The 24428-nt window shown below is 44.4% G+C and overlaps 1 protein-coding gene across 1 annotated transcript; it reads right to left on the minus strand.

Annotated features, from left to right (window-relative positions):
• Positions 1-1088: 1088 nt before the first annotated feature.
• UBASH3A (ubiquitin associated and SH3 domain containing A) lies at positions 1089-24332 on the minus strand. Its single transcript, XM_063354756.1, has 14 exons — positions 24207-24332; positions 20696-20749; positions 18894-19080; positions 16384-16582; positions 15512-15681; positions 14403-14611; positions 13421-13547; positions 11352-11460; positions 9961-10083; positions 9078-9170; positions 7913-8057; positions 3634-3740; positions 3036-3142; positions 1089-2145 (listed from the first exon to the last, which is right to left on the minus strand). The coding sequence occupies exons 1-14, from the start codon at positions 24317-24319 to the stop codon at positions 2008-2010; spliced, it is 1881 nt and encodes a 626-aa protein (XP_063210826.1). The 5' UTR covers positions 24320-24332; the 3' UTR covers positions 1089-2007.
• Between the last annotated feature and the right edge of the window lie 96 nt (positions 24333-24428).

The following is a 24428-nucleotide window of genomic DNA, read 5'->3' on the forward strand; positions in this document are numbered from 1 at the left end:
CTGTAGCCACCCATCTTGTGTGCTTGGTCTGCAACCAGCAAGGCAGTCCTATACCCTTCCTCGCATTGCTTGCTAGCTAAAGGGCTCCTGTCTTGGACCTGGGGCCTTTGATTTTCACTTTAAAATTACAGTGTTGTTGGAAAAGCCAAGGCTCAAGCAACTTTGGCAGAGCTCAAACAACGTCACCAGAGCTGGAAAGTCAAAACAAATATTTTCAGGCACAAGACTGCGATATGAAATCTTCACACTGTGACTGTTCACTCAACTCCTGCTTAGATTTTGGCTAATCCAGATCAGGCTAAAGCCTGATGTATGCTGGGAGCAGCACCCTTAGGTCAAAGCAAGACCACCAAGTAGGGAGGTCGAGAGGCAGGTAGGCCAGGAAGAGCTAAAGGGCCATTGTGCAGCCATGATCACCTGCGAATTGCTGTCTTCAGCAGCCATTCTCTTTTATCTGGCAGTTTCTTCAGAATCCACTAACTTTTGGAAATGGTATAGACCAAACCTCCAAGCTGGAGGGTATAAAACATCAGCTTACCCAAAAAACTTTTGAAGTGGATCCAACAGGAGCTGGACTGCTGAGGCTTTCCTGCTTCCCAGTGTGATACAGGGGACGCCTGCACCGTGGTGGAGGAGGAAGGATGGGCACTCTCACCATCAGCTAGGTAACTAATTCTTTTCTTTTGCTCACAGGTGCACAATGTAAAGAGTTACGGGTTATCAGTTCTGAAATCTTATGACTTGAATGGTGAATAAATGAATTAACGTGATAAACTAATCTGGGCAAAAGGGATCCAAACAGACCTTGACACACGCCCACAGGTAAGGGCGCTTGTCAGATGCCTCAGCCCCAAAGGCTGAATGTTGGATGGGCTCTACCGCATGCCCTGATTGATGGCCAATGGCATGTATGCAGGAATATGTCAGGAAGGCGCAGGGAGACGAAGAGTGAAGATGAAAACGTTTTTAGTCATGTTAAGAGAGAAAGAGAAACCTCCACTTTTCCTCTCATTGAAAGAAACACTTGTGCTTTCCCAGAGTTAGTTATCTGACAGGATAACTGGAAAGGAAAAATACAAAGGAAAACAGACTGTGTAAAGGCATGTTCTTTTGTGCACAATTTTTTAGGACTACATTCCCTTAATCAAACAAATCACCAAGAGAAAAGCTACAGAGACCTTTCGGGTGACCTGTCCAGTAGGTGTGTCCCCATTTATACAGTTTGACAGCACAAAGCAAAGCTGTTGTCCTGCGAGTGCCATCTCAGGAAGTGTTCAGCAGTTAGAGTTGCTCATGTCACGGTTTCATCACCAGTACAGTACCACAGGACATCTTTCTTTGTCCCAGCAACCGTAAAGCGATAAGTTCAGTTTTCTTCAAAAAGGAACCATTTAGTCCCTTTTGCAATATGGATCACTTGGGAATTGCTGAATGAGGAGCTGTTGTGACAGAAAATGGACCACTTTGTTGAAGAGGTAAATAGTCAGTGTGGTATTTGCTCTCATGGAACTGGCGGAATGAACAGGAAGACCAGTGGCTTTAGGTAGAGCTGGTCTCCTCTTTGGATAGGAGATGACTTTTTTTCCATTCCAGTTTCTTTGCTTGTCTGAAAATACCCGAGCACATAAAAAAAAAGCAATTCTCACTGGATGTATTTTGGTCTTAGAAAATGCAACATTGTCTACTTTAGTGTCTTTAGCAGTGGAGTTTATAGTTCCGTGTTTATTCAATGTTGGTACTCTCAGAAAAGGTTAAAAGGTACTTTCTTCACCACCACTAAGTGAGTTAATTGCTCACTTGCACGCCAATTCCTAGGTTACTTCTTCTCAGCCACTGAAATGAATACAAAATTCAGGCACCAATCTTAGAAGTGTTTTCCTCTGCTTTGACAACTCAGAGAGGGTATTTCCCACCATCTGTAATTCTTCTGGATGAACCACTGGACTGTGCTGAACCATAACCTGTCTTTGGCTCATTTTTGACAACTGCAAAGGCAGAGCCAGCCTTCTAATCTTCCACGATACCATTTCTCCAGTTAAATGCTGCATTTGCTCCATGAGTTAATGTCTTCACTGGTGGGTTGACCATCTGCCACTTGTTCTCCTCTTTAATCTCTTCGCAGAAACACATGCCCAGTGAAGGGATCTAGGAAAGAATTTACCAGCGGAATTACTATCAGGGTCGTTGCTTTGACATCAAAGAGGGGGCTTTGCTACAGAAGAGAGTCGACCCTGAGACTGTTCTGGGAGGAGTTCATCTTGCCACTTCTGAAATGAACTAAAAATAGACTGGAGGCCTGCGGGGCGAAAGCTGAACTTGTGTCATCACCCCACATTCATACTTGAATTTGATGATCAGAACATATTCACTCCTTATGCAGACAGTGGTAGTAAAAATATATTTAATGGCTGAATTATCTGGTTGGTCATAACAAGGAAGATGGAAAGGAAAACTGGGGTGAAGAAATCTGGCACTGGTGATAATACACAGACAGACATAAAACCTTGGCCACCAAGTCTCAAGCACAGGGCCCACTTGTGAAGCTGGCAAGAAAACCCTTCTCCGCCTCATTCTGTAGCTAAGCGCCGAAGCTGTGAACTTACAGTGACTTGGAAAACACACAGCTTCTTAAAGAGTGACTCACTGAACGCATCTGCAGGTTACACTCACAACACCATGGGGAGGAGAGGGAAGGCTCTTAGCCATGTTTCTAAAGGAAGGAGGCTATCTCCAGATGGAGAGGTTTCCAAATGTACCTCTTGTCTGTGGGTATTACCTAGCATTAACTTTCCAGGGGAGCTGAAAATCTTCTCCAATGACTTAGCTGCTAGTCACATACTGTTCACCAGGAGAAAATCCTTCTCTTGACCTCCAGTGCTTTGCTAAAACTACATGAGATTCCTTTTGTAATGAGAAAGCTAATGCCATTGGTATTGGCATGCAATTACACGCATCTCTCGCTGTGTAAACAGGCTCCTTATTAAAAGTATAATAAACCAAAAAGAAAGCTTCCTGCTGAAAAAAAATCTTCTTACCTTTCGTACCGCCTGGGCAAAGTCACTGCTGTCTCTGGCGGGGAGTCCTATCAGAGGTCGGGTAAAAGATGCCAAGGAAGAGCCGTGGCCCACAATGAGGATGACACCTGATATGCCAGAGAAAGCAAAGCAAAGTAGTAACCTGCAGCACTGCCAGGTTACCCATCAGCAGATGAGAGCTGTTCATCTTTGCAGACCTCTGATTCTGTGGCAGGATGTATTGCGTTGGTCAGAAAAAATCTGGCATGCTGTAGGCACGCCAGCTAGTGAGAGAAAGCATTTGCTAAGAAAAGGGAAAAAAAAGCTTTCAAGAAAAGTCTATTATGTTCAGCTACATCCCAATGTAGAAAGACCCAACAAAGAGTATACTATTACAATTTAGTACTCTATTGTCTTCTGTTTAGTTTTGCTTTCTTGTGTCTATTCCATAAATCGCATGGACTTTGATTCAGTGTAACCCAGGACAAGGACTAAGAGCCTGCCTTAAGCTCTGTGCAGTATCAACAACTCATGTTAAATGTGCTTCTGCTGGCAAATCTCTGCCTGTTCCTGTTACTGAAAGTGTCTGACAGAACATACAAAGATCTGAAACCTTTACCTTTGCTGGGGCAGGCAGTGATGATCTGTTTTATAACCGCAGAGCTTCTGCTCACGTATTCTTCATAACTTTCCGATGGCACCAGAGAAGAGAGTGGGAAGTTACCCCTGACAATAAAACCACAAATATATGTTAATCTATATGAATATGGGGACACTGTTAGCACTATTGAATGACTCCACCAGAGAAACGTTACTTGGTTAAAAGGCTATAGGTTTATCTACTGACCCGGATGACATACTGCTACCTCAGATTGCATGGAGCATTAGCTTCCCCCACAGTAATTTCTATTAAATCTTATGGCTAAATCTCATACCTCATAACGCGCCAGATGCAGGGAAAACCAGGCTTTAATAAAAGTTGTAGTTTACAGTGGTGATTATTTAAAGTAGGATTCATGCCTAAGAAAAGCTCGTGCTTTGAGCAATTCTGTTGGCAAGGACCACTGCCCAGGTATGGGCTGCAGACCTGCAGAGTAGCCCAGCTCTAGCAATCCCGACCAAGTTCAAACCAAGGGCAAGACACTGACGATGTGAAAGCTTTCAAGATTACCTCAGTGTTAGTCTCCTTAATAAAGCAAGCAAATCAAAATCAACAAGAAACATGGCATATCTGCATCAGCTGGACAAATGGATAGTAGAAGACTTTAAACCCTAGAGTTAAAACAAATAAAATGTTTCCAAGGACATTAATCACAATGCACCACTCCTAAGTGTCTGAGCCTTCTTCTGTTTTTTCATGTCACCCTCTTAAATCTATCTTCTTCCAGAATGGGAGGCATTCACTGCTATGGCTGGCAAATATTGTTAGCCCTGTGTTGTGATACAATACAGGGTGTTAATTTTTTTTCTACAAACAACTGTCCCCCTTGCCCCAGTTCGATTGTCTCCTTATTCAGTGAATAGGCAGGAGTGAGATTAGATTAATATATTGTAGTAAGGTGTGGTATCACAGTGTACTTTCCCAGGTGAGTCCTTGGTGTATTAAATCAGGACAAGCGGCAGAAGTAGAAAATAGGTTGTAAAACCGTGTGAAAGGCTCATGTTGGATTGTTAATCATAGCTAATATTAATCCTGGCTAGGTCACACAAGTCTATATTGGGGTATTCAAAACTAGTCTGCCTTTTGGCAGAGCTGCAATTTTTTTTTTAATGTGCTGTCCTGTTGGTACCTCAGTCCCTTCAGTATTAACCCTGTTATTAACCAGCTGTCCTGCAGCAAAACTGAGCATCCCCAGCACTTGCCCAGGTGGTTTCCAGGCCAAATAGCACCAGGAGTGCCCAGACCAGGCTAAGGTCCTGGTGGGAGTGCTGTGTCCAGCTGTGGGGGCTACAAGGCAAGTGAGATGAGGATTAACAAGCGAAAATCCAGAAAGGACCAGTGAACAGGGGTCCAGAAAGCACAGCCTACAAGAGAGAATGGGAAGAGTTCAGCTCAGAGGAAAGGCCGAAGAAGGCTGTGATAACAGTTTGCAAAAAGCTGTTATGAAGAGGAAAGGAAGGCCTTGTCCTCCATGCAAAGGGTGAAGAGGAAAGAAATAAGTGGCTTACACCGTGACTGTCAGTCTTTAACAGCAGGAATGGCAAAGGCAGAGTTTATCCTGATCTTGGACAGTGAGAACCTACCAATCCTCTGCTTCTGCCAGGGCATGAGAGGAGAGAGAGGCAGGGTTGATGCCACCCAACCTTAGCTGCCCACAACTCAACTGTCTGGCTAGGTCAAAGGAGGCAAGTAAGCCCCTTCAGAAGGCAATTTGTACTGTCTTAAGTGTCTGACATAGACTAAGACAGAAAATTGCTGTCTTGGGAGTCCCCTTCTTTCCACCAACAAGAAGGCTGCTAGCTAACCATCACAGGCTAGGCACCCAGTTCTTAGATGTCTGCAACTGGATGCAGTGAACCTCAAAGTGATTTCGTCTCAGCACACAACGCATGGGCAGTGAATATTTCAGCGTCACTCACGTTGCCTCTTAGAGGCACCGGAAACAGGAGAATTTGGGTTGGGTTCCCAACTGCTGACAGGGAATGATCACGGACTTAACCTAGTTGAAGGTTGTCATTTGCAGTGTGTGAATATGGTAAAACCAGCTCCTGGGACCCAAGGATTTTGAACCCTGCATGTGATGGGAAGAAACTGGCATCATATGTGCAAGTTTATATCTCATCCACCCTATTTTTGCCTGGACCTGAGTGAACTGTGAAGGATCTGAAACCCTGTAGTTAGTACTGCTTCAAAGCTTCCCCTCTGAACTTCCCACTGCTCTTCATTTGCACCTTTTTCTATGTGGAAGTTTGAGGCAAGTGATTTTTTATCAAAAGAACCTAGGGAAAACAGTCTGTTGGTGGTAAAACACACCAGAAAGTACTATGATCCAAGAAAATGAAGGATTTCATTCCTCCATACAATTTCAAATTAAGCCAGTTTCTTGGTTGTAAGAAATGCATTAAGACGTGAGAAGTTTCCTTTCCCCCTTTCTTGTGCATATGGGAAACCCCAGAGATGCTCACTTTTATTATCTGAGTAATTTCCTGGATCTGGCTGTGCACTGCAAACACAGAGCAGCCTGGTTTGTGAGCAAGATGAGGAGCTAGATTGAATTGGAGGCTTATCATTTCCTGCCCTTCTGTGGTTTGCAAGCACTCAGAAAAGGCATCACCACCAAGTTGCGAGGGCCCCAAAGGGTCCTTGCTCAACACAGTACTAATCTTTGGGCAACTCAAAGCAAAACAACCCCCTTCCCTGACAGAATTTGGTGCAAACATCAATTCTAGTCAAACACTGCTGTTCTGCCTGCCCCCCAAAACCAGAAGGACAGCAGCTCTTGTAGCTGTTGCTTCAGTGACACCAACCTGTGACATTTCAGGCATGGAGCTGTGCTCCCTGCCACTTCCCAGCCTGGGCTCACCCTCTGCCATGGGGCAGACCTCTTGCTGCTGCCCTGCAGGCCCTAAGCAAAGGGCTTACTCACCTTTTCTAAAGTCACAATTCTTCGTTGCTGAAAACCAGCATGTTATTTACGCGATAGGTGGTTCTTCACATTTCTAAATTTCTAATTGTATGAGGTTCAACAAGGTCAAGTGCCAGGTCCTGCACTTGAGTCACAGCAACCCCATGCAGTGCTACAGGCTTGGGGATGAGTGGCTGGAAAGCCGCCCAGTGGAAAAGGACCCAGGGTGTTGGTCAACAGCCAGCTGAATATGAGCCAGCACTGTGCCCAGGTGGCCAAGAAGGCCAACAGCATCCTGGCTTGTATCAGAAATGATGTGGCCAGCAGGACTAGGGAAGTGATTGTCCCCCTGTACTCAGCACCACTGAGTGCCTCAAATACTGTGTTCAGTTTCAGGCCCCTCACTACAAGAAAGACATTGAGGTGCTGGGGCTTGTCCAGAGAAGAGCAACGAGGCTGGTGAGGGCTCTGGAGCACAAGTCTTATGAGGAGCGGCTGAGGGAGCTGTGGTTGTTTAGCTTGGAGAAGAGGAGGCTGAGGGGAGACATCATTGCCCTCTACAACTACCTGAAAGGAGGTTCTAGTGAGGTGGGGATCAGTCTCTCCTCCCAAGTAACAAGAGATAGGATGAGAGGAAATGGCCTCAAGTTACACCAGGGGAGGTTTAGATTGGATATTGGGAAAAATTTCTTCACTGAACCCAGTGAAGGCTGGGTATCAAACATTGGAACAGGCTGCCCCAGGGAAGTGGCTGCGTCACCATCCTTGGAGGTGTTTAAAAGGCGGGTAGACACGATGCTTAGGGACATGGTTTAGTGGTGGACTTGGCAGTGCTATGTTGCGGTTGGGCTTGATGAACTTAAAGGTCCCTTCCAACCTAGACAATTCTATGATTCTGTGATTCTAAAGCGTGTTTCACATGAGCCAAAGGTAAAAAAAAAACTCCTGGTCCCTGACACTAATGCCTATAATGCATCTATCCTTGTGTTTGACAAACCATGGGCCTGCACTGGAGGATCTGAAGGCAACACCAAAGCAGGGCTGGTCCCATGCACAAGTGTCAGATGTCTGTGTGTGTGCAGGTGCACCCACATGCTACGTGCGAGCACGTTCCCAATCGTGCGTGTGTGTCTGTGTCAGAGGAGCTAACAAATTTGATTCTTGGGACAAGACAGCTGACAGCATATTTTGGGAACAGATCACACAGGCTTGAATTTGGTCAGAATCGCCCATTTTTTGCAGTGTTCATAATGGTATATGACAAATAAAAATATGAAGAGGCAACTCGGGGAAAAAAAGTACAGCTTTAAAAGGTAGATATGGAGCAATTACCTGTAACTTGTGTCTATTTTGTAAGAGGCCTCCGCCAGTTCTGTGACAGTCATGAAGTTAGGAATTACTCTGCTTGCTTCCCACTTGGTCCATTCAAACAGTCCTGGTTCCACCCTGATTTTGACTTTTTGATCTAATTTAAGCCCTGCAAGAACAAGAAATGTTTATTAAGAAGAGAAAGGCACACTCAAAGTGTTACATTTGTGCTGTATATTCTACCTTGTTTGCTGTAATGTTTTCATTAATGAAAAAGAATTATTTATTATCGAACAAAGGAAGATCGTGTTGATTAAATGAAGCCAACATTGTATTCTCGTCTGACTAATGTTAAGGCATTACAAATTCTTACATTATTGTTGTTATTTCTGGAGCTCTCTTGTGATCTGCAGGGTACAGCAGAGAATAGAAGAAAAGACTGAGTAATGTTGCAATCTGAATAAACTTTAGACAGGAAATGTTTTTAACATCTTTATAAAGTATTTTGCTCACTGGTCCTCAGGTGGGGCAATAAATTGTCTGACAGTGTTAGAAATGGAATTCTCTTGTTAAAACACACATTATTTTGTTGGTTATTCTCAAGAGAGGTTACTCAGTGGCACTAGCTCCCAAAAGACGTGCACTGATGTAAATGTGGTAATGAACTGTGGACCTCTGACAAACCTCTTGGAGGGGACAGGAGAGGAAAAAAGAGTGGGAGAGGGAGAGGGATAAGGAAAGAGGCTCTGCAGTATGAAGGAACTGAAGCAAAGGCAAATGGTTTTGAGAGAAAGCTGTCTTCCCTGATTGACATACATATCCTTCAGAGCACTGGAAACATTTGCTTTTTGGCTCAGAATATTTTCTGGCAGTGGTGATTTGATGAGCGGCTACTAATGTTGAATTCAACCTGATGTGAAGCGCCTCTGATATAACATCAGATTCCATTTTAACTAGCGAGGACTAGAGTCAATGGGATCGCACTCTCCAGGCCTTACACATGGCAGCAGGTTTATTACTGCCTATATTACCAGATAGACAAGAACACCTCGTCTTCCCTGCTTAAATGTAACCATAAATAACCACAAATTTTTACATCTTCATAATTGCTCATCTCAGAGACTTCACAGAAGTTTGACGAAGACATTTTCGACGTGGCAAAAGCACCTGGCCAGTTTTGCTGCCTTACCCTGCAGCACGTGTTGAGCTGTCTGTACGCAGCGGAGTGCGGGTGAGGAGTACACGTAGCTGACTGTCACCTCCTGGTCCAGCAGAGCTTCCCCTGGATGGGAACAGCAAAGTGAGTTCTCTTTTACAAATCACAACAGATGAGAAACTGCTACAAAATACTTCCTGCAAAAAACAGCTTGGAGCTTCTCAGGTTCGTTGACACGGGATACATTGACAGTCCCTTTCTATTCAGTTTTTTCACACTGCTGTCTGACTGAGCTCACTAAAAAGCTCATTCTAGTTGCAACAGCAAGTGTAAAATGAGGGTTGGAGAGATTATTATGGAAGATTCGCTCCAAATCTGCAAACAGCAGTTAGGCATTTGTCTGTCTCCGTATATCCGGATCATCAGAGACAAGCATTTGCACCAAACTTGCATTGTCACAGTCAGGCACAGAAACAACTTCATCTGGTGAGCGAATTGAGTCAGACTAACCCATACCACCCACCCGTCAGGCACGATGAGGTGACCACAGTCTGCTGACCATGAAGCTGCATCCTCTGGCCAGCCCCTTCACTCCTCACTGCCTGTTCAGTGACAACTGCATAAGACATTGGTCCCTTGCAGACAAGCAGCAGGGCACAGGTCGTGTTGCAGCTTCTTCCTCTTAACTTTCTTCACCAGGAACTGGCAGAATGGGTCTCAAAGATGAGCAACCAGCCCCGCTCTCTATTTTACCATTAAACAAGATCTTGCAGTGGTTGCCCACAGAGAAGTGTTATCACAATGAGAGCTGCTAGGAAGGTTTTCTACTGCAAAGCCAGAATGAGCTTTTGCAGACGATGAAAGCCTGCTTCCCAAACAAACCCTTACATTCGCAGTAGGATATTATCCAACTTACCTATAAGCTTTGATTGGAAAATACCACAGCAAGATAAAGGAGGATCGCATTCAAAGTGCTTCACGCTGTCTTTCCGCTTCGGCAGGGTGGAAGGGAAGTTCAGATCTGCTCTGTAGTATTTTCCTGAAACGAGGTGGGACATTTTGCCACAGCACAAGGGAGGCAGCAGCTGAATGCACAGGTGGCATTTTATTAGAATGGCTTCGTTTCTTCAGAACGGTTGGAGGGCTGGTTATGAAAAGTCATCCCAGAGTGACATCATCTTGACTGGCAAATGAAACAGGTCGGGCCCCGTTCTCTGGCCACGAGGGCAAATGGTGAAGCAGGGCATCTGCCCAAGGAGCTAGTGTCTCATCCCTCCGCCTCAAACACCCACACTGTCTGTCCACTGGGACTGACTACGGGCTATGCTCTCCCCAGACCTCGCCTGGAAACCACGTGGGTGAGGGGGAGCTGCCATCAGCTGAGACCACACCAAGGAGACAGGTAATAACTAAGCAGTTTTGGGGGATCATAGGGCAGTGCCTGCACTCAGATGAGTCCAGGATTATTTCAGTACTACAGACATAGTGTCTCCCTGATGAAAAAAAACTGGTGACTGCTATTAGCTTAAAGAGATCACGTTTTAAGGTCACAACACTGGCTTGGGAAATCACCTGTCCTAACAAAATAGCACCTCTTCTGCAAGCTCTGAAGGATCAAAATGGGGGAGGAGAGAGAAGATGGGAAACCATGAGAATTCAGCTTTGTGGGGCTCAAATGAAACAAAAATTCACTCCATATCGATATTCTTTTACTATTGTCAAAATGACAAAGCCCAATATTACTAATGAAGAAAAATGAAACCAACCAATTGATTATGCAGCCAGAAGGTGCCACCCTCATTATCTAGTGTGAATTTTGCACACTTAATATCAGAGATCTCCAGCATAACAAAGAAGACTTTGGGCATAAAGCTCTCCCTTCTGAACTCACACTTCCTTGTTTTCCTCCTTACTCATGACATATATTTCCGTGTTCTGGGTCAGTTTTCTTCACCTCAAGACATACTTTTTTGAGAGAGAGAGCCAAGAAATTCAGCTTTTAATTTACGTCAGTGCTGACATCTCATTTCCACCATGGTTTGCTGTTGCTCTTCTTCCCCAGGTTTTACTAGTGACTTACTGTTGTTGTCCCAAATCATCCAACACAAACATGAAGGACTTTAGAACATTATGAAATACTGGTAACATGCAGGTCAAAGCAGTGCTGTACCTGACTTGCAATGTTATTCGCTCTTTTGTGTCAGTGTTTACATTTACACATAGGAGACGGAACCTCTTGTACCCCCGTTACTGGGGTTAATTGGTTTTGGTTCTGATTTGCTAAGATCCTTCCATTGTCTTACTCACCATCTGCAGTCAAGCACTGTTGAAGCCAAGATTTGCCAAAGACCTGATCAACTCTTTCCCCGTGGCGCATCACCAGCACGCCTCTTCGCAGGGTGGCATTCTGAGACAGCTGTGTAAAGAGGGTTTCTCATTACAGTATTATAGATAACCTGCATGAAAAGTCTGGATTCCTGGATGCTGCCTGATGGAGGAAGGAACAGCAGACCTGTCCCAGGAGGTTTATAACAAGCATAGAGTGGGGGAAAAAGGAGCTGCTATAATAGATGCCTACCTTTAGGACAATAGTAAGCCTGACCGGCTCTCCACTTGAGGCAAACGAAAGAGATTCCTGACCTTCACAGACTACAGATTAGGATTTAACTCTGTTTATAGTAGTGAAAGGTAGTTCTGATAACAGATCTTTTAAATACAGTGTGGAAAGACATTAAAATTTTAATATATATCATATGCTTGGCATAAACAAAAGAGGGAAACTAGCTAAGATTTAAGTGGTAATGCTATTTTCTACACCAGGACTAACACCAAGCTCATCGTTCTTTTCCTAATGAAAACACTACTTTTACAATTTTCATAACTTTGTGGCCAAGTCAACAGTGAACCCAAATCTCCTCTGAGGCCGCTCTTCAGTCAGATTGCATGGAATATCAAAGAAGTTCTAAGTAGTTTGGGGTTAGTATACAATGCATGTTAAATAAAGATGAGAAGATAAGGAGGAACGGGTCAAAGGCTTTAAAACTTTTTCAAGAGTAAGCCACTGCAGCGTTACTGCTGCAGCACTGAGGTTAAAGATGTGTATCTTCAGCAGCAGAGAAAGGTACTCTTAAGAAGTGGCATGAGATTTGGTATGTATTCTGCTAAACACTATTGCATTTCTGCCTCGAAACACAAATCAACCACCACAAGATCAGTGTTTAAAACTAAGGTTTTGTGGTCTTGCTCTTCTGCTTAGGAGGAACCCAGAGGCCAGGGAAACTCCTAGACTGCAGACGTGCACATCTGCAGAACGTGTTCCTCAGGCCAAGCAGTGGCTCTGCCACAGATCTGAGCTAGATAAGAGAGGCCAAGAGTAACCAAGAGCCAGTGGAAGGATGTGTGACTTGTGCAGAAGTTTCTGTCTTACAGTCGTACACGCAGCGTCCTGGGAGACCCCAGGATGGAAATTCCCTCAAGATTCCCTCAAGTTTCTCTGATAACACAAATGAACTTGGGATTATTCCCCAGCACAGCAAGAAGAGAGACCGTGGGGCCAGCAAGCACAAAGGGGTTTCTGCAGCATGTTGGTGTGCTGGAAAGGACTGGCTTGGCATCCCTGACAATCAGAGCCAATAAGGCAATGCAGGAGCAAATGTGCTGAAGCTAAAAAAACAGATTCCTTATTTGTTTTACTCTTCCTACCAGAAGACCAGTGGAAAACCTGGGAAAAAAATTGATACATGTTGACTTTGAAACTGAGACAAAAATGTAATCCCGTCAGTGCTGCTAACCTTTCCAGCTAGCTGTTGCCTTGCTGCAGTCCTATGCAGTTATTTGCATTAGCTATGTATCTAAAAATACAAAAAATGATGAAACATTTACATGTGTTTAGATCTGGGACCACAAAACCCCCCAAGGTGACATCCATGGAATCTGGGCATAAAAGTAACAAAGAGCAATGAGCCTAATTCTGCTCTAGTTACTCTGCTATGAACCTATATGAAAGTCAGCAGAAGTTGTGCCTGCGTCTCACTTGTCGGGCTTGTCGCCATACCTCTGCACAGCTTGCCCCGTAAGGCTGTACACAGAGAAACCTGGGCAGAGCGCTCATATGTAGTGCTGTTACGACAGGAACGAAAAGAGTTTTATGAAAGAAGGCAAGAGTAATGTACACCATATAGGTTACAAAATATTTATGAGATATTATACCATACAGTATGAGGGTATGAATGTGTGCGTATATATGCGCATTACAACTTAACATGAAAATGTAAGACAGAAAATCAAAGATACTATTGAATTGACTAAACGCTTTTAATTAATAGTATATCTGCACAAGCACATGGTGAAGATAAGAAAAGGGAAAAAACAATTACCTGAAGAGAAAGTACATTGGTTACGCTCCTTGACATACTAGGATTACAGACTCCTCCGTTCAGCTTTACATTAGGTTCATTTTCAGTTTGAGTGAATAATCTTGAAGCTGTTACAAAAACATATTCCCTGTAGAAAAAGCAGAAGCAACACACACACACACACAAAATATGGGCGCATACACAAATAGAAGGGTTTTTTAAGTCATGATTTTGTCTACAGGCACGTGTAAGTCTGGATTCACGTTCCATTCAATATTTTTTTTCACACTTACAATCCACTTCGTTGCTTTGTTCTTGATTTAGAATCTGCCCAGTAAAAACGAGGCTAAAATAATATGAACTGACGGTACATATTGGGTGTAACCCTGCTAAAGTGCGAGCTTCAAACAGGAAATACTACCTGGTTGCCTCCTCTCTGTCTCTGAGGACTCAGTAAGAAGTGCACCTACACCTCCCTGCTTAGAAAAATCAGCTCTAATCTACAAGTAGCATCAGCTGCGCTGTCAGCTGCAGAGCGAAGTGCAGGAAGCCAGACAGATGCCTGCTGATACAGGGTAAATCAACAAGATGAGGGTGGGCTCAAGGTGGTGGAGTAACCTTTGTGTGGTTTCATTTCAACTTAACTTTGCAAGCTCTTGAAATAAGAAAAAAAGAAGAAAGAAGAAAGCAGTGAGCCAGGCGGAAGGCTCAGCCTGCCCGGCAGAATGTGGTCTTTTAAAATTCATTAGGATGTTCACGTTGTTCACGAGCAGAGGTAATCCCTTGAGCAGCTGAACTAATGAACTCTGGGTGTCTGTGGATGTGTGTCCCATGTCTTTTCTTCCAGAAGTCTCAGCATCCCACCCAGGGCCCCACGACCACCCTCTCCTCTGCTCACGCCACCTCCAGCTCCCACCTGTCAGCCCACAGCTCACAGTGAGGAGGAACGCTGCCACGGATCCCCAGCAGGAAAAGCGGCTGACCCCACGAAACCCCAACTTACCTGTGCTTAACCCACGTGTCTGACTCGTTGGCCCTCTCAGTGTAGTTTTCGGGAAGAAAACCCCTGCAGCCGGTGCGATGCGAGGTCCCAATCACCCAGCCTTCGCTGACATCGGACTGCTGCGTTGGGTCAACATAGATGAAGTCCCCGGTGTTGATCATGAGTTCGTCAATGTTCTGGGGCTTGTACTGGAAGAGGGCCCTCAGCGTCTGGGGGGAACACGCCGCAGGGTCAGGCTGATGGCCGGAGCTTGCTGCTGCACGTGCCACAGCGGTTCAGGGGTTGCTTGCTCAACTCTCTAGTGGACACAGTGACCAGTAGTATTTTCCACTCTGCAATGTGCTCTTTAATGGTACTTCAGCAGAGAAAAACAAAGGCACTACCACAATTGCAGTATGTGTAAAAATAGGCATTTAGTTGTCATAAAAATACTTTTTTCCTGTAAGCAGTACAGACTGATTTGAAAGCAGACATAGCAAAAGTGTTATCAGCTATTTTTGTGATTACTTGCAACTCCCCTGAGTGTGACCAAAATCCAATATGAGACTTGTGACAAAGCGATATATTCATCTGACCAAAAAATGTTGATCGTTCCATAATTTAAATCTGGAAATGAGAATTGGAAAAGTCTTGACTGGTTTTAACCAGGAGTCTGTTAAGCAGAAAATCATCAGCAAGAACCGTGCCCTTCTCACTGATATTTAATCAGCAGTTTTCATCATAGCTGGAACAATCAAGAAAACTAATTTTGCCAAATGGAATTTTACTGCAAAGCTTTGATCTTTTGATCTGACAAATTCTAGCAAATATTCAAACCTCATCATTTTCTGTCTCTCATATTTTGTCATGCCACGGTAAGATTAGGGCTTTTTGCTGGAGTTTGGAATTAGACCTTGCTGACATGAAGGTCAAGCAGGCTACCATAAAGGTGTCTTCTACTGATTCATGAGTACATGTTTTCAACCCGAAGAGGTACTTGAAACAACCATATTTTTTGAAACACTGTACTGTGCATGCACTGCTTTTCTGAAAGAAAAAAAAAGGCAGGATGACTGTAGCAAAGAGTCTGACCATGGGCTCACGAAATTAAGTGAGTCTGATGACAGTACCTGGTAATGCACAAAACGCATGTCCCGTGAGTAGAGAGCAGCTACCCACTGGCAGGCCTCCCCTGGGTTAATACATTTGGCCAATTGTTCCAAAGTCTTCTGATGGTGAGGATAAAACTTGTGAGCCAAGGTAAGGTGGAGCTGCTTTAGGCAGGGCTTCACATGACAATCTAGGAATAGAACAATCACGTCACAACATGGAAGTGAAGATCATTTAAAGCTCTCTTCTTGTTTTGTCCTACATGCATTTCATGATACAGGAAATATCATAGTCATTAGCAGTATAGTAGATCATAGTTTTGCTGAGTAACTGTTTTGCAGAATGTCGTGGTTTTAATCATGCCAAAATAAGTCACAAATCTGGACTGGATTTGCTCCCTGGTTTCAGCTGGGAGGAAAAAAATGAACAGGTTTTTAATTCCTCTCCCTGTCTGAGATGTTTTGAACACTTTGCTCCCAGATGAAGCTATTCCTGAACTATGTGCCTTCAGTCACCACTGGTGATGCAGTTTCTCTTGGATGTCACTGGAGGGGAGATTAGGACCTATTTCTCAGGGATGCAGTTGGGCCTCCAGGCTGGGCCATAGCAGCATGGCGATGGGGATCTGGGGTATTCCGATCTTGAATATCCCGATCAATGGCCTATCAAGTTACACAGACAACCATTTCAGCTTCTAGACAAAAGCACTGAGTCTTCAAAGTCTAAAATACGCTCCCCTAGCCATGTTATTTTCAAATCTGTAGAAGGAAAGGGTGTGTGCTAGCATAAAACACGAGCTAAGCTTCCCCAGAGACACAGGCGATGCTTTCAAGTACCATACCTAAGCATCTGTGCAACAACCCACCCACTTTCTTTCTGATGTTGGTCCTACCTGCCAGAGCTGAAGCCTCTGACGAGAATGCCAGAGCAAAATCTTTGAGGATATTTGCATGGCTGTCGCCAACAAAAAAGCCAAGGTAGCTGGTGGATGAATGTAGTGATAGGGAAATGAATGGCGGAAAGCTCTGTGAAAAGCTGTCACCGACTCGCTTTAGGGTGTCATACAATAATTCCACTTTCTGGTCTTCACACTGAAAGAAAACAGAAGAAAAGCAGGCTTTACCCACTGGCTCAACAGCCACTACTGTAGCCTGTGTCACACAGTAATATCATAAAACAGTGAGGGCATTAGACTTCCTGAGAATGGCAACACACCTACGAACTTGCCTGAAATTCCTGGTATTAAAATCAGTAATATTGGGCAGTTTGATCATCACAGTATCCTGGTGCTATAATAGGAGATGGAGCCTTCTACCTGGCGGTGTACCTAGATTGGGTAGGAAAGAACCAGAAGATTTTACCATCTGACAGGTGTACAGTAACCTGTCTGAAATGAGGCAGGCACCCCAGATTTCCATCTTCAATTTTAAGTAAGAAGTTGCACCATTGCTATCGGACACCCGAAATCACTCTTGCTAAAACTTCAAGATCTCAGATGCTGAGCGACATACCTAGCAAAATTCGTGAGGCATCTTTGTCATTATGTTCCTTAATGCCCTAATGACAGCAAATTAAGGGATTGTACAGAGCCATGCTTCCACAAAAAGCATCAATTAAGTGATGTAAACAGTGAAGAGACAAAGATGAAATTTGTGCCGTCCAGCCAAAGACAGAAACACTGATGACGCTCCATTTCCACGCTGCTTTATTCTCCTGCACAGAGCTATTAGCTCCGTTTAGCCTTTACACTGGGTGAAGCTGCTGAAGGGGAAGAGCAGGAGAGAAGAAAGGAGCTCAGACCTGCTTACACCGTCTTTCTCTCGAGCATTTCTTAAGACACCAACCCGCTGCCTGGCAAGGCTCAGGCGTGGTGAGGAGAGATGCTCTGAGCAGCACCGGGCAGACTGGGCTGTGGGGAGATAGGTGTGGGTGGGATCCTGCACCAACCCAAATGCCGTGCAGCAGGGTCCTCTGGGGCCAACAAGTTCAGGAGCTGCAAGAGACGTGGGGAGTCAGGAAACAGGAGAGGGCTGGGTCGGGAGAAGGAGGTGGGAGCCAGGTCAATGAGTCTCGCTTTCTGCCTGTGAAGTGCCCAGGTCAGCTCTTGCTGACAGCCGAGGAGCAGAGAATAGCACCAGAGGGTGCATTTATCCCTAGGAATATGCTACCTGAAACAGGGCTGAGGTGAACGAGGTGAGGGTTGCAATTCAGTCATCTCTTCCAGGGACAGGCCTTTAAACTTGACACCTTTCAACAGCATGGCATTTGTTATTAATTGATGATTTTTCTTCTGTGTAATTGTGATTAAAAGCCACACGGTACCCTGCTATTCAATATTTTACAATGAAATACTCTTATTTTCACTGTCTATCCTTAGCAGCATGGTTTAGCATGAAAGTATGATTGATTAACATAATCATTTTGTCCAGCTGCTCTAGCTCGTGTCTGTTTCAGCACACCTCAGCTGCAGCTGACGTTCATGTGCAGCACCATCAGCATGCGAAAACTTCGTACCAGTTGGCTCCAGAGTTTTTCTAGACCTTTGTTGGTCTTTGCTGATACTGGCACATTCACCCATGTAGGAGAAGCAGCTCTGCTGGGAAGTTCTCTAGAGGGTTACCCGTCATTCAGAAGCCCAGCTAGGTGGACAGTAGCATCTCCAGAACCAGAAAATAGCCCACGGATTCCCGCTCAGGAGCCTAACTTCCTTGTTAAATTATTGACAAAGTGACTCAATTGCACTGTTGGGCTCCAGCCCAGCTCCCCTTGCTCTTTCCATCCCTGTGCATTCTCCTTCTCTCTTTTTCACAACATCCAAGCTTCAATAGAAAGGCTAAAGACTGGGACATGCCACCATAGCTGTGACCTTCTGGCTGGGGTTCTCGGGGGGAGGCAGGGGTTTCCCTGAGGCATAATACCAAAGTTGTCTACATCCTATGATAATGCTGTCAGTGTTGCACAGTTGGCTGAAGGCAGCCACAGCTGCCCTGGGCAGGAAGGTTTCACAACCTAGATCAGTGCAGCAATGAGCATGGTCTCTCTTGTCTGGCGATAGCTGTGTGTGTGGAGCAGTGCTTCCCACAGGTAGGTCCATGTGCAGCCTGAACTGCACGGGGTTGCTCTAGGTGGATGTATCACTCAGCTACCCTTGAAGCATCCCATTGGTCCCAGCATCCAGTTTTTAGGTATGAGAAGGCCTAAGGTGGGTAGCTAAAGCAGGTGGTGGGAAGAAAGCCCTGGGTGCCTGTGCAGAGGCTGAACATTCAAATATTAAGCAAACATGCCCAGACCTAGGTCATGTTAGTTTGATCACCAAGCAGAAGTTCTGGTGTAAGAAAACTGCCGGTGGTCCACTTTCACCAGTAGCTGATATTTGACCCTTGCAAATCTTTTGTGCCTTACTGTGAAGAAGTCGCAGAGAGTGATGTGTGGAAAAATCTCGTGGGCTCTGTTTTTCCCGCACTGGCGCTTGCTCTCCTTCCAAAACTCTTGCAGGTGGTTATGCAAATGGCCGGTGGGACACAAGTAAAGAGCATACTCCTGAGGGATTGGGTCATCCAGAGAAGGATCATTGCAGTGGGAGTGCAACCTGAAATCAAGAGCGTATCACAGACTAAGCATGTGCACCACTTATTCTTGTTTCCTGTGGTTGAAGGCATTCATAGTAGAGACCAGAAAAAGGAAACACAAGGTTGTTATTTTCTTACAAACGAAAAGCTAAAATAAAAGCTCCTTAGAAATTTTTGCTGTGAAATGCTAACTAATGGAGAATGGATTTTTCTCCTGCTTATTTTTTCTGTACTTTATATTTTACTATGTGCCTTCACGTCTTTCAATGACTGAAAATGGAAGACGACAAAAAAGATTTTTTTTAGGGTTTTTTGGGTTATTTTTCCCTCTTTTTCATGACAGGAAACAGAGGGCTGGAGGAGGAAAAAGAAGCAATGGTAGAAAAAGTTGAAGAATGCCAAAATGAAAAATAACTGAAGATTAACAAAATAACCAAAAAGAGCTACGATTTTTATTCAGCCCTTGTAAAAGCAAACAAAACAAATCAGAAAATGCACAAACAAAGATCAGAAACTCATATCCCACATGATGGTATCCTCCACTCTGTTCTGCACATGCTTATGTTTGGCTTCACAGCTGTTGGATTGGGAGTGATTGTTGGAAAGTGTGGTGGCATCCCTGACAAAAACTTATTTGGGAAGAGTCTGCCGTTCTCAAATGTCTCCTCTGGCTTCTCGCAAAAAAAAAAAAAAAAGAAAGAAAGAAAGAAAAAAGAATGAAATCAAGCCCCAAAAAAAGCACTACAAAACCCAGAAGAGAATGCAAGGAAAGACTGTGTTTAATTTGAGAGTGGATTAAAGCAAATAAATCAATAATCAACATACGAATACTCTGTGGAAGTCTTGGTAAAGAGGAAAAAATTTTGTACGGATCAAGACTAACATGTGATTTTGACTCTAATGATACCTCCCTCTGACCATCAGCCTTTCAGCTTATTTTATAATGACCCTCTCTCAGGGGAAGAAGATGGGCTGTTTGCCTTCAGCCATTGCCGTTTCCCCCCAGGTTGTTATTGCATGCGTTTTTAAGTGCAACCGTGGGTTTACAGATATTTTCCCAGTTCTCTTCCTCTTTTCCATAGGGACAGAGAGTCTAGGTTACCCCCTTGGGCCCTGTGCCTGGTGCCCATGGGTGCCCACCACAAGGTGCGAGCGCTGTGCCAAGGCAGGGAGGACATTCACCCCAGGGGTGCCTCCGAGCGCCTTTCCACATGCGCCCCGGTGCGTGACCACAGTCCTGGCTCGGAGCCTGGGAAGCCCTTGCAGAGGCAGTGCGGGGACCTCAGTGGCCAGAGCCATAAATAAGCAGGAGGCTTAAAACTGATGAGCAGTGTCTGCCCAGAGCAGCCTGTCCCATGAACTGACTAACATCACTGCTGCGAAAGCAGCTGCTTTTATGTAAGACTGTCTTTGCCTCCCCAGTTTTTTTGAGTTACCCTAGACCTTCTGCAAATAACCAGTACAAATACAATTATTTCTTTCTCCATGTAAACTAAAATAACAAAAAACCCCAAAACCCCAGATGCAGGGCTTTTTATGGTAGCTAACTTAAAATTCAGTGACAGAATCAGCACATGAAGGAGGATTTTTAGACAGGCTTAATGTGAAAGCACTCTAGAAATTACAGGTACTTACCATTTTGCAGCATCTTCTATTGTCTTTTGTCCAGTAGCAGCCAAGGCTTTTTGCCTAGAAAAAACCAAAATGGATTAATCAGAATAACAGAAACAAAACTCCTAGAAAGTAAAGAATGGACACGCTGTGGTCACCAAGTCTATTTTCCAGCACAGACAGGACCTTTAATGACTAGGTTATTCCTGGCAAATATTAACATTCTTGACGCCCTACAGACAGTTTTTTACACTGCAAGTCTTTAATTCCTTGAAGATTGGTAACCTGTCCTCCACATAGGATGTCCTCCTTTGTGTTCTGGAGGTGTTTCCTAAGCAGCCTTACGGACTATATGGATTTCCTTGGGGTTGGGCAAACCATCCATCCACGCACTGAAAGCGCAGGGCTTGCTCGACTCATAGGATAATGTTCTGGTTCAAGATGACAGGCCCAAGTCTATACATATAACCAAAGCAAAACACGCTCATTTTGGGGTTTGAAAATCTGTATTGAAGATCTCCCACAGGCCATCAGAGAGCCAGATCTAAGCCACCATTTCAGCCCAAGATGAGGGACAATATCTCACATTTCTCTCTGTTAATACAATTGACATTCACTGGGATCGGATTTGATTTGCCTTTCCCGGTCTCACTAGAGCTTTCAAAATGCCAAATATGCGCTTCATATCAACAAGTCTTTGTGACTAAATGCTAGGCGATGGGTGAAGGATTCGAGTATTGAAGTAGCAGCTGCACCCATTAACCCCATTTCCAGCCCTGTAACCCACGTACAAACTTCTCAGAAGAGACATGGAGGGGAGGTAGAGAGAGTGGACATGGAGGAAAACGTGCTAAATTGCTTGGCATCTGCTCATCTCTTTCCTTCTGTCTTGAGGCCATCCTTTCTGGACACTGGGTCTTGAGGGCATTGATTTGTTTAGTCTCCCCACATTTTTATCCTCCATTCATCCCTGCAACACCTGAGCAACCACCAGCAGCGCAACGAGTACATTAAACAGCAGGACTCAGGCTCATCCTGGGTGATTCCTCCCAGCCTTCTGTCTTCTCTCTAGTGCAAAAACTACATATGGGCTTGTTAAAAACATTGAAATGTACTTGTGTGTACACTGCCTGACTCTTCAGTGGGGGCTCAACGTGGATGAGGGCTAACTTGAATCTTTCCACTCAAGCTTTACCTTTCTTCTCCATGAAGTAAATCAACTACCATGGCCAATTCGATGCAAAACCATGAGCTAGCTGGTCTAAAACTAGCCTGTGTCCTCTGTGACTAAATAGTCCTGCACATTTTCTTTCTGCCCCTCTGCTGGCTCCCCCTTCTCTGCCACATCAAGAGCGAACAACTGTGTTTTTGTCGTTCTTCCCACGCAGCCTTTCCTGCTGTATCCCGTTGAAATGTCAGTGTCTGCTGCTACTCAGCCAATGATGCCAAACTTTGTCAACCGCTTGTTACACCTCAAAGCAAGTGTTTTATCTCTTCATGCCCTGCTACTCCTCCCACTTGGAGACAAGCCCTGTGCAAACAGCCCTGAAGCCAAATGGAGCTTGACTTCAGCTTTTCTTTACCACAGGGCCTACACGATCATGAATGTGATAAGGCAAGTGAGACCTGAGACCGTGGACTGTCACGCTGCTCAGTACTACCTCCTTGCTCCCTTGTGCTCCTCTCTGTGCCTCTTCCCACCTTTTGTCTCAGCGTATACATTGGCTGCGGGATGCTTTCCACCAGGGTTCATAGAGCCCTTGGCGTCCGGAGATTATTAGGCTGTAACTAGGCATCCTATGCTACCAAGATGAGCGGTGAAGACTGAAAGATAACACGTAGAATAAATTCTGTGTATACCAAATTCTCTGAGATAGAGAGTAGGAATAAACCATTGAAAATATGTGTTAAAAATACTGTCGTTACAGCGAGAATAAACTGCCTCTTCCCTAAAGCAGAAAACTGCTGATACAGTTCCGCTCTGCCGAAGAACAAGGGGAGGCCCATTTTGTGTGTCTGATGCTTGGCTCGATCCTCATATGTTTTGGTTTTGTTCTTTGGGGAAATGTTGCTTTGGTGTGCTGGTTCTACATTGTGGAAGATTTTGTAATGTTTCCACCCAGCCTTGTTTTTCTCAGGCCAGGACATCTCAAAAGAACAACTTTTCACTACGGTCGTTTATGGTTCAATCCAGGAATGGCAGACACAGCTAAAAGGTTTTATAAAAACACAATCAAAACTTTAAAGGTCTTAAAGTCAGTAAAAGCAAATAAATTAAAAAATAAAGCACTTTTGGATATTTTGTCATTTTATGTCAATTTGCATAGTACTTCTGCCACTGCCTCTTGATTTTGACCTGGGAAGCAGCAAGCCAACTCAGTAACAGCAGCAAGGGTTTCAAAGGGGATTTGAAGAACATCACATCACACAGGATTAAAAATTCAAAAACTAGCCATTACTTTGGGTGTCCAAACTTATAGCATTATTAGAGAAACGATAATCTGGGTTTTCAGCTGCACAGCTAAAATAACACTGGGTATAATTGGGAACAAGGGATCCACATTTTCCTTTTAAGCTGTGCCCATTGTGTCTGGAGTTGCTCCACTGAACAGAGATGTTCCTAGAAAAGCAACACAGCACTTATGGATGGAGCTCTTTCAGCTTGCTCAGTTTTCAATGAAGAGTCAAAATGCAAAGATATTGCTCTCCTTTTTAAAATATTTTTAAGAAGAGTTTTTGACATTTAAATAAAAAGATTTTTTTTTTTAACAGTTTGAACTGAAGTGTCCATACTTGCCCTTCAGAAGTTTGAAAATCCTCCCTAAAACTTCCCTTTCTGACCAGAGCAATGTTTGGGGGAGGAGTGACCGTGATGTTTCTTTTTTATTAACTTGGTTGGAAATGCTGACACCAGTTATTCTCTCATTCACTGGGGTTGCCAAGAAGAGTGTCTGGTTCGTCACTATTATATTTTGCAGCTGGGATGTTCTTTTGGAACAGGATCCTGATTCAAGACAGGAAGAAAAAGCGACAGAATTATGTGGCATCTTGTTAAGGAAAGCTTATTCTTTTAAAACTGTTTCCAGTGACAAAATCCTGTAAGAGATCTTTGCCAGGCCTGAAAAAAATTTTGGATAGAACTTACAACCACATTGAGCTCCCGTATAATAACAGCGATAAGCAGAAAAAATGAAAGAGAATATATCCCAAGAGCAAACTTCAGACATCAACTTCGTAATTCGTTGTGAAGCCTCTCAACCTGAAGACATGGAAGGGTGCGTGTCTTCAGATATACACAGCATTTATAAAAATGAATGCAGAGCAGCTTGTTTTTGCAATGTGAGCAATACACACCGTTCTACAAGAAATTCAAAGCAAGACAGGTCTGATCCCTGTACAGGGACACCACTCCCAGGAAGCAGCAGGCTCTCTTGATGAATAGACCAAGCTGCCTGCTTTCAAGACCTCATGAGAAATACCTCTTATATCTTAAGATGCCTCTTAGGGCGCAAAGGCAGCTGAACACATTACTCACGCAATATGAGCCGGGAATCCTTTGGCGAGGAGAGACTCGAGGAGTGCAGAGGTGCTTTTGCTCCTGCGCTTGTTGGACACCTTTGCGTACAGCTGTGTCTCGGCCACCGCCATCTCCTCCGCTCTTCCCCTGACAGTGCGCTGGCTGCTGACAGAAACTGGGAGGTGGGAGGAAGGTGCGAGGGAGGGAGGGAATAAGAAACTGAGAGAGAAAAAGAGGCAG

This window comes from Chroicocephalus ridibundus, chromosome 1, assembly GCF_963924245.1.
Source record: "Chroicocephalus ridibundus chromosome 1, bChrRid1.1, whole genome shotgun sequence".
Lineage (NCBI taxonomy): Eukaryota > Metazoa > Chordata > Aves > Charadriiformes > Laridae > Chroicocephalus > Chroicocephalus ridibundus.

What these genes read in the sequence shown, in the direction of transcription:
- UBASH3A (XM_063354756.1), bottom strand. Translation starts at nt 24,319, where the DNA reads ATGGCGGTGGCCGAGACACAGCTGTACGCAAAGGTGTCCAACAAGCGC. An exon ending in AGAGGCTTCAGCTCTGGCAG is followed by an intron (nt 15,682 to 16,383) that starts GTAGGACCAACA and finishes TTCTATTCCTAG; the next exon opens with ATTGTCATGTGAAGCCCTGC. An exon ending in ACAGTGCTTGACTGCAGATG is followed by an intron (nt 10,084 to 11,351) that starts GTGAGTAAGACA and finishes ACCTCGTTTCAG; the next exon opens with GAAAATACTACAGAGCAGAT.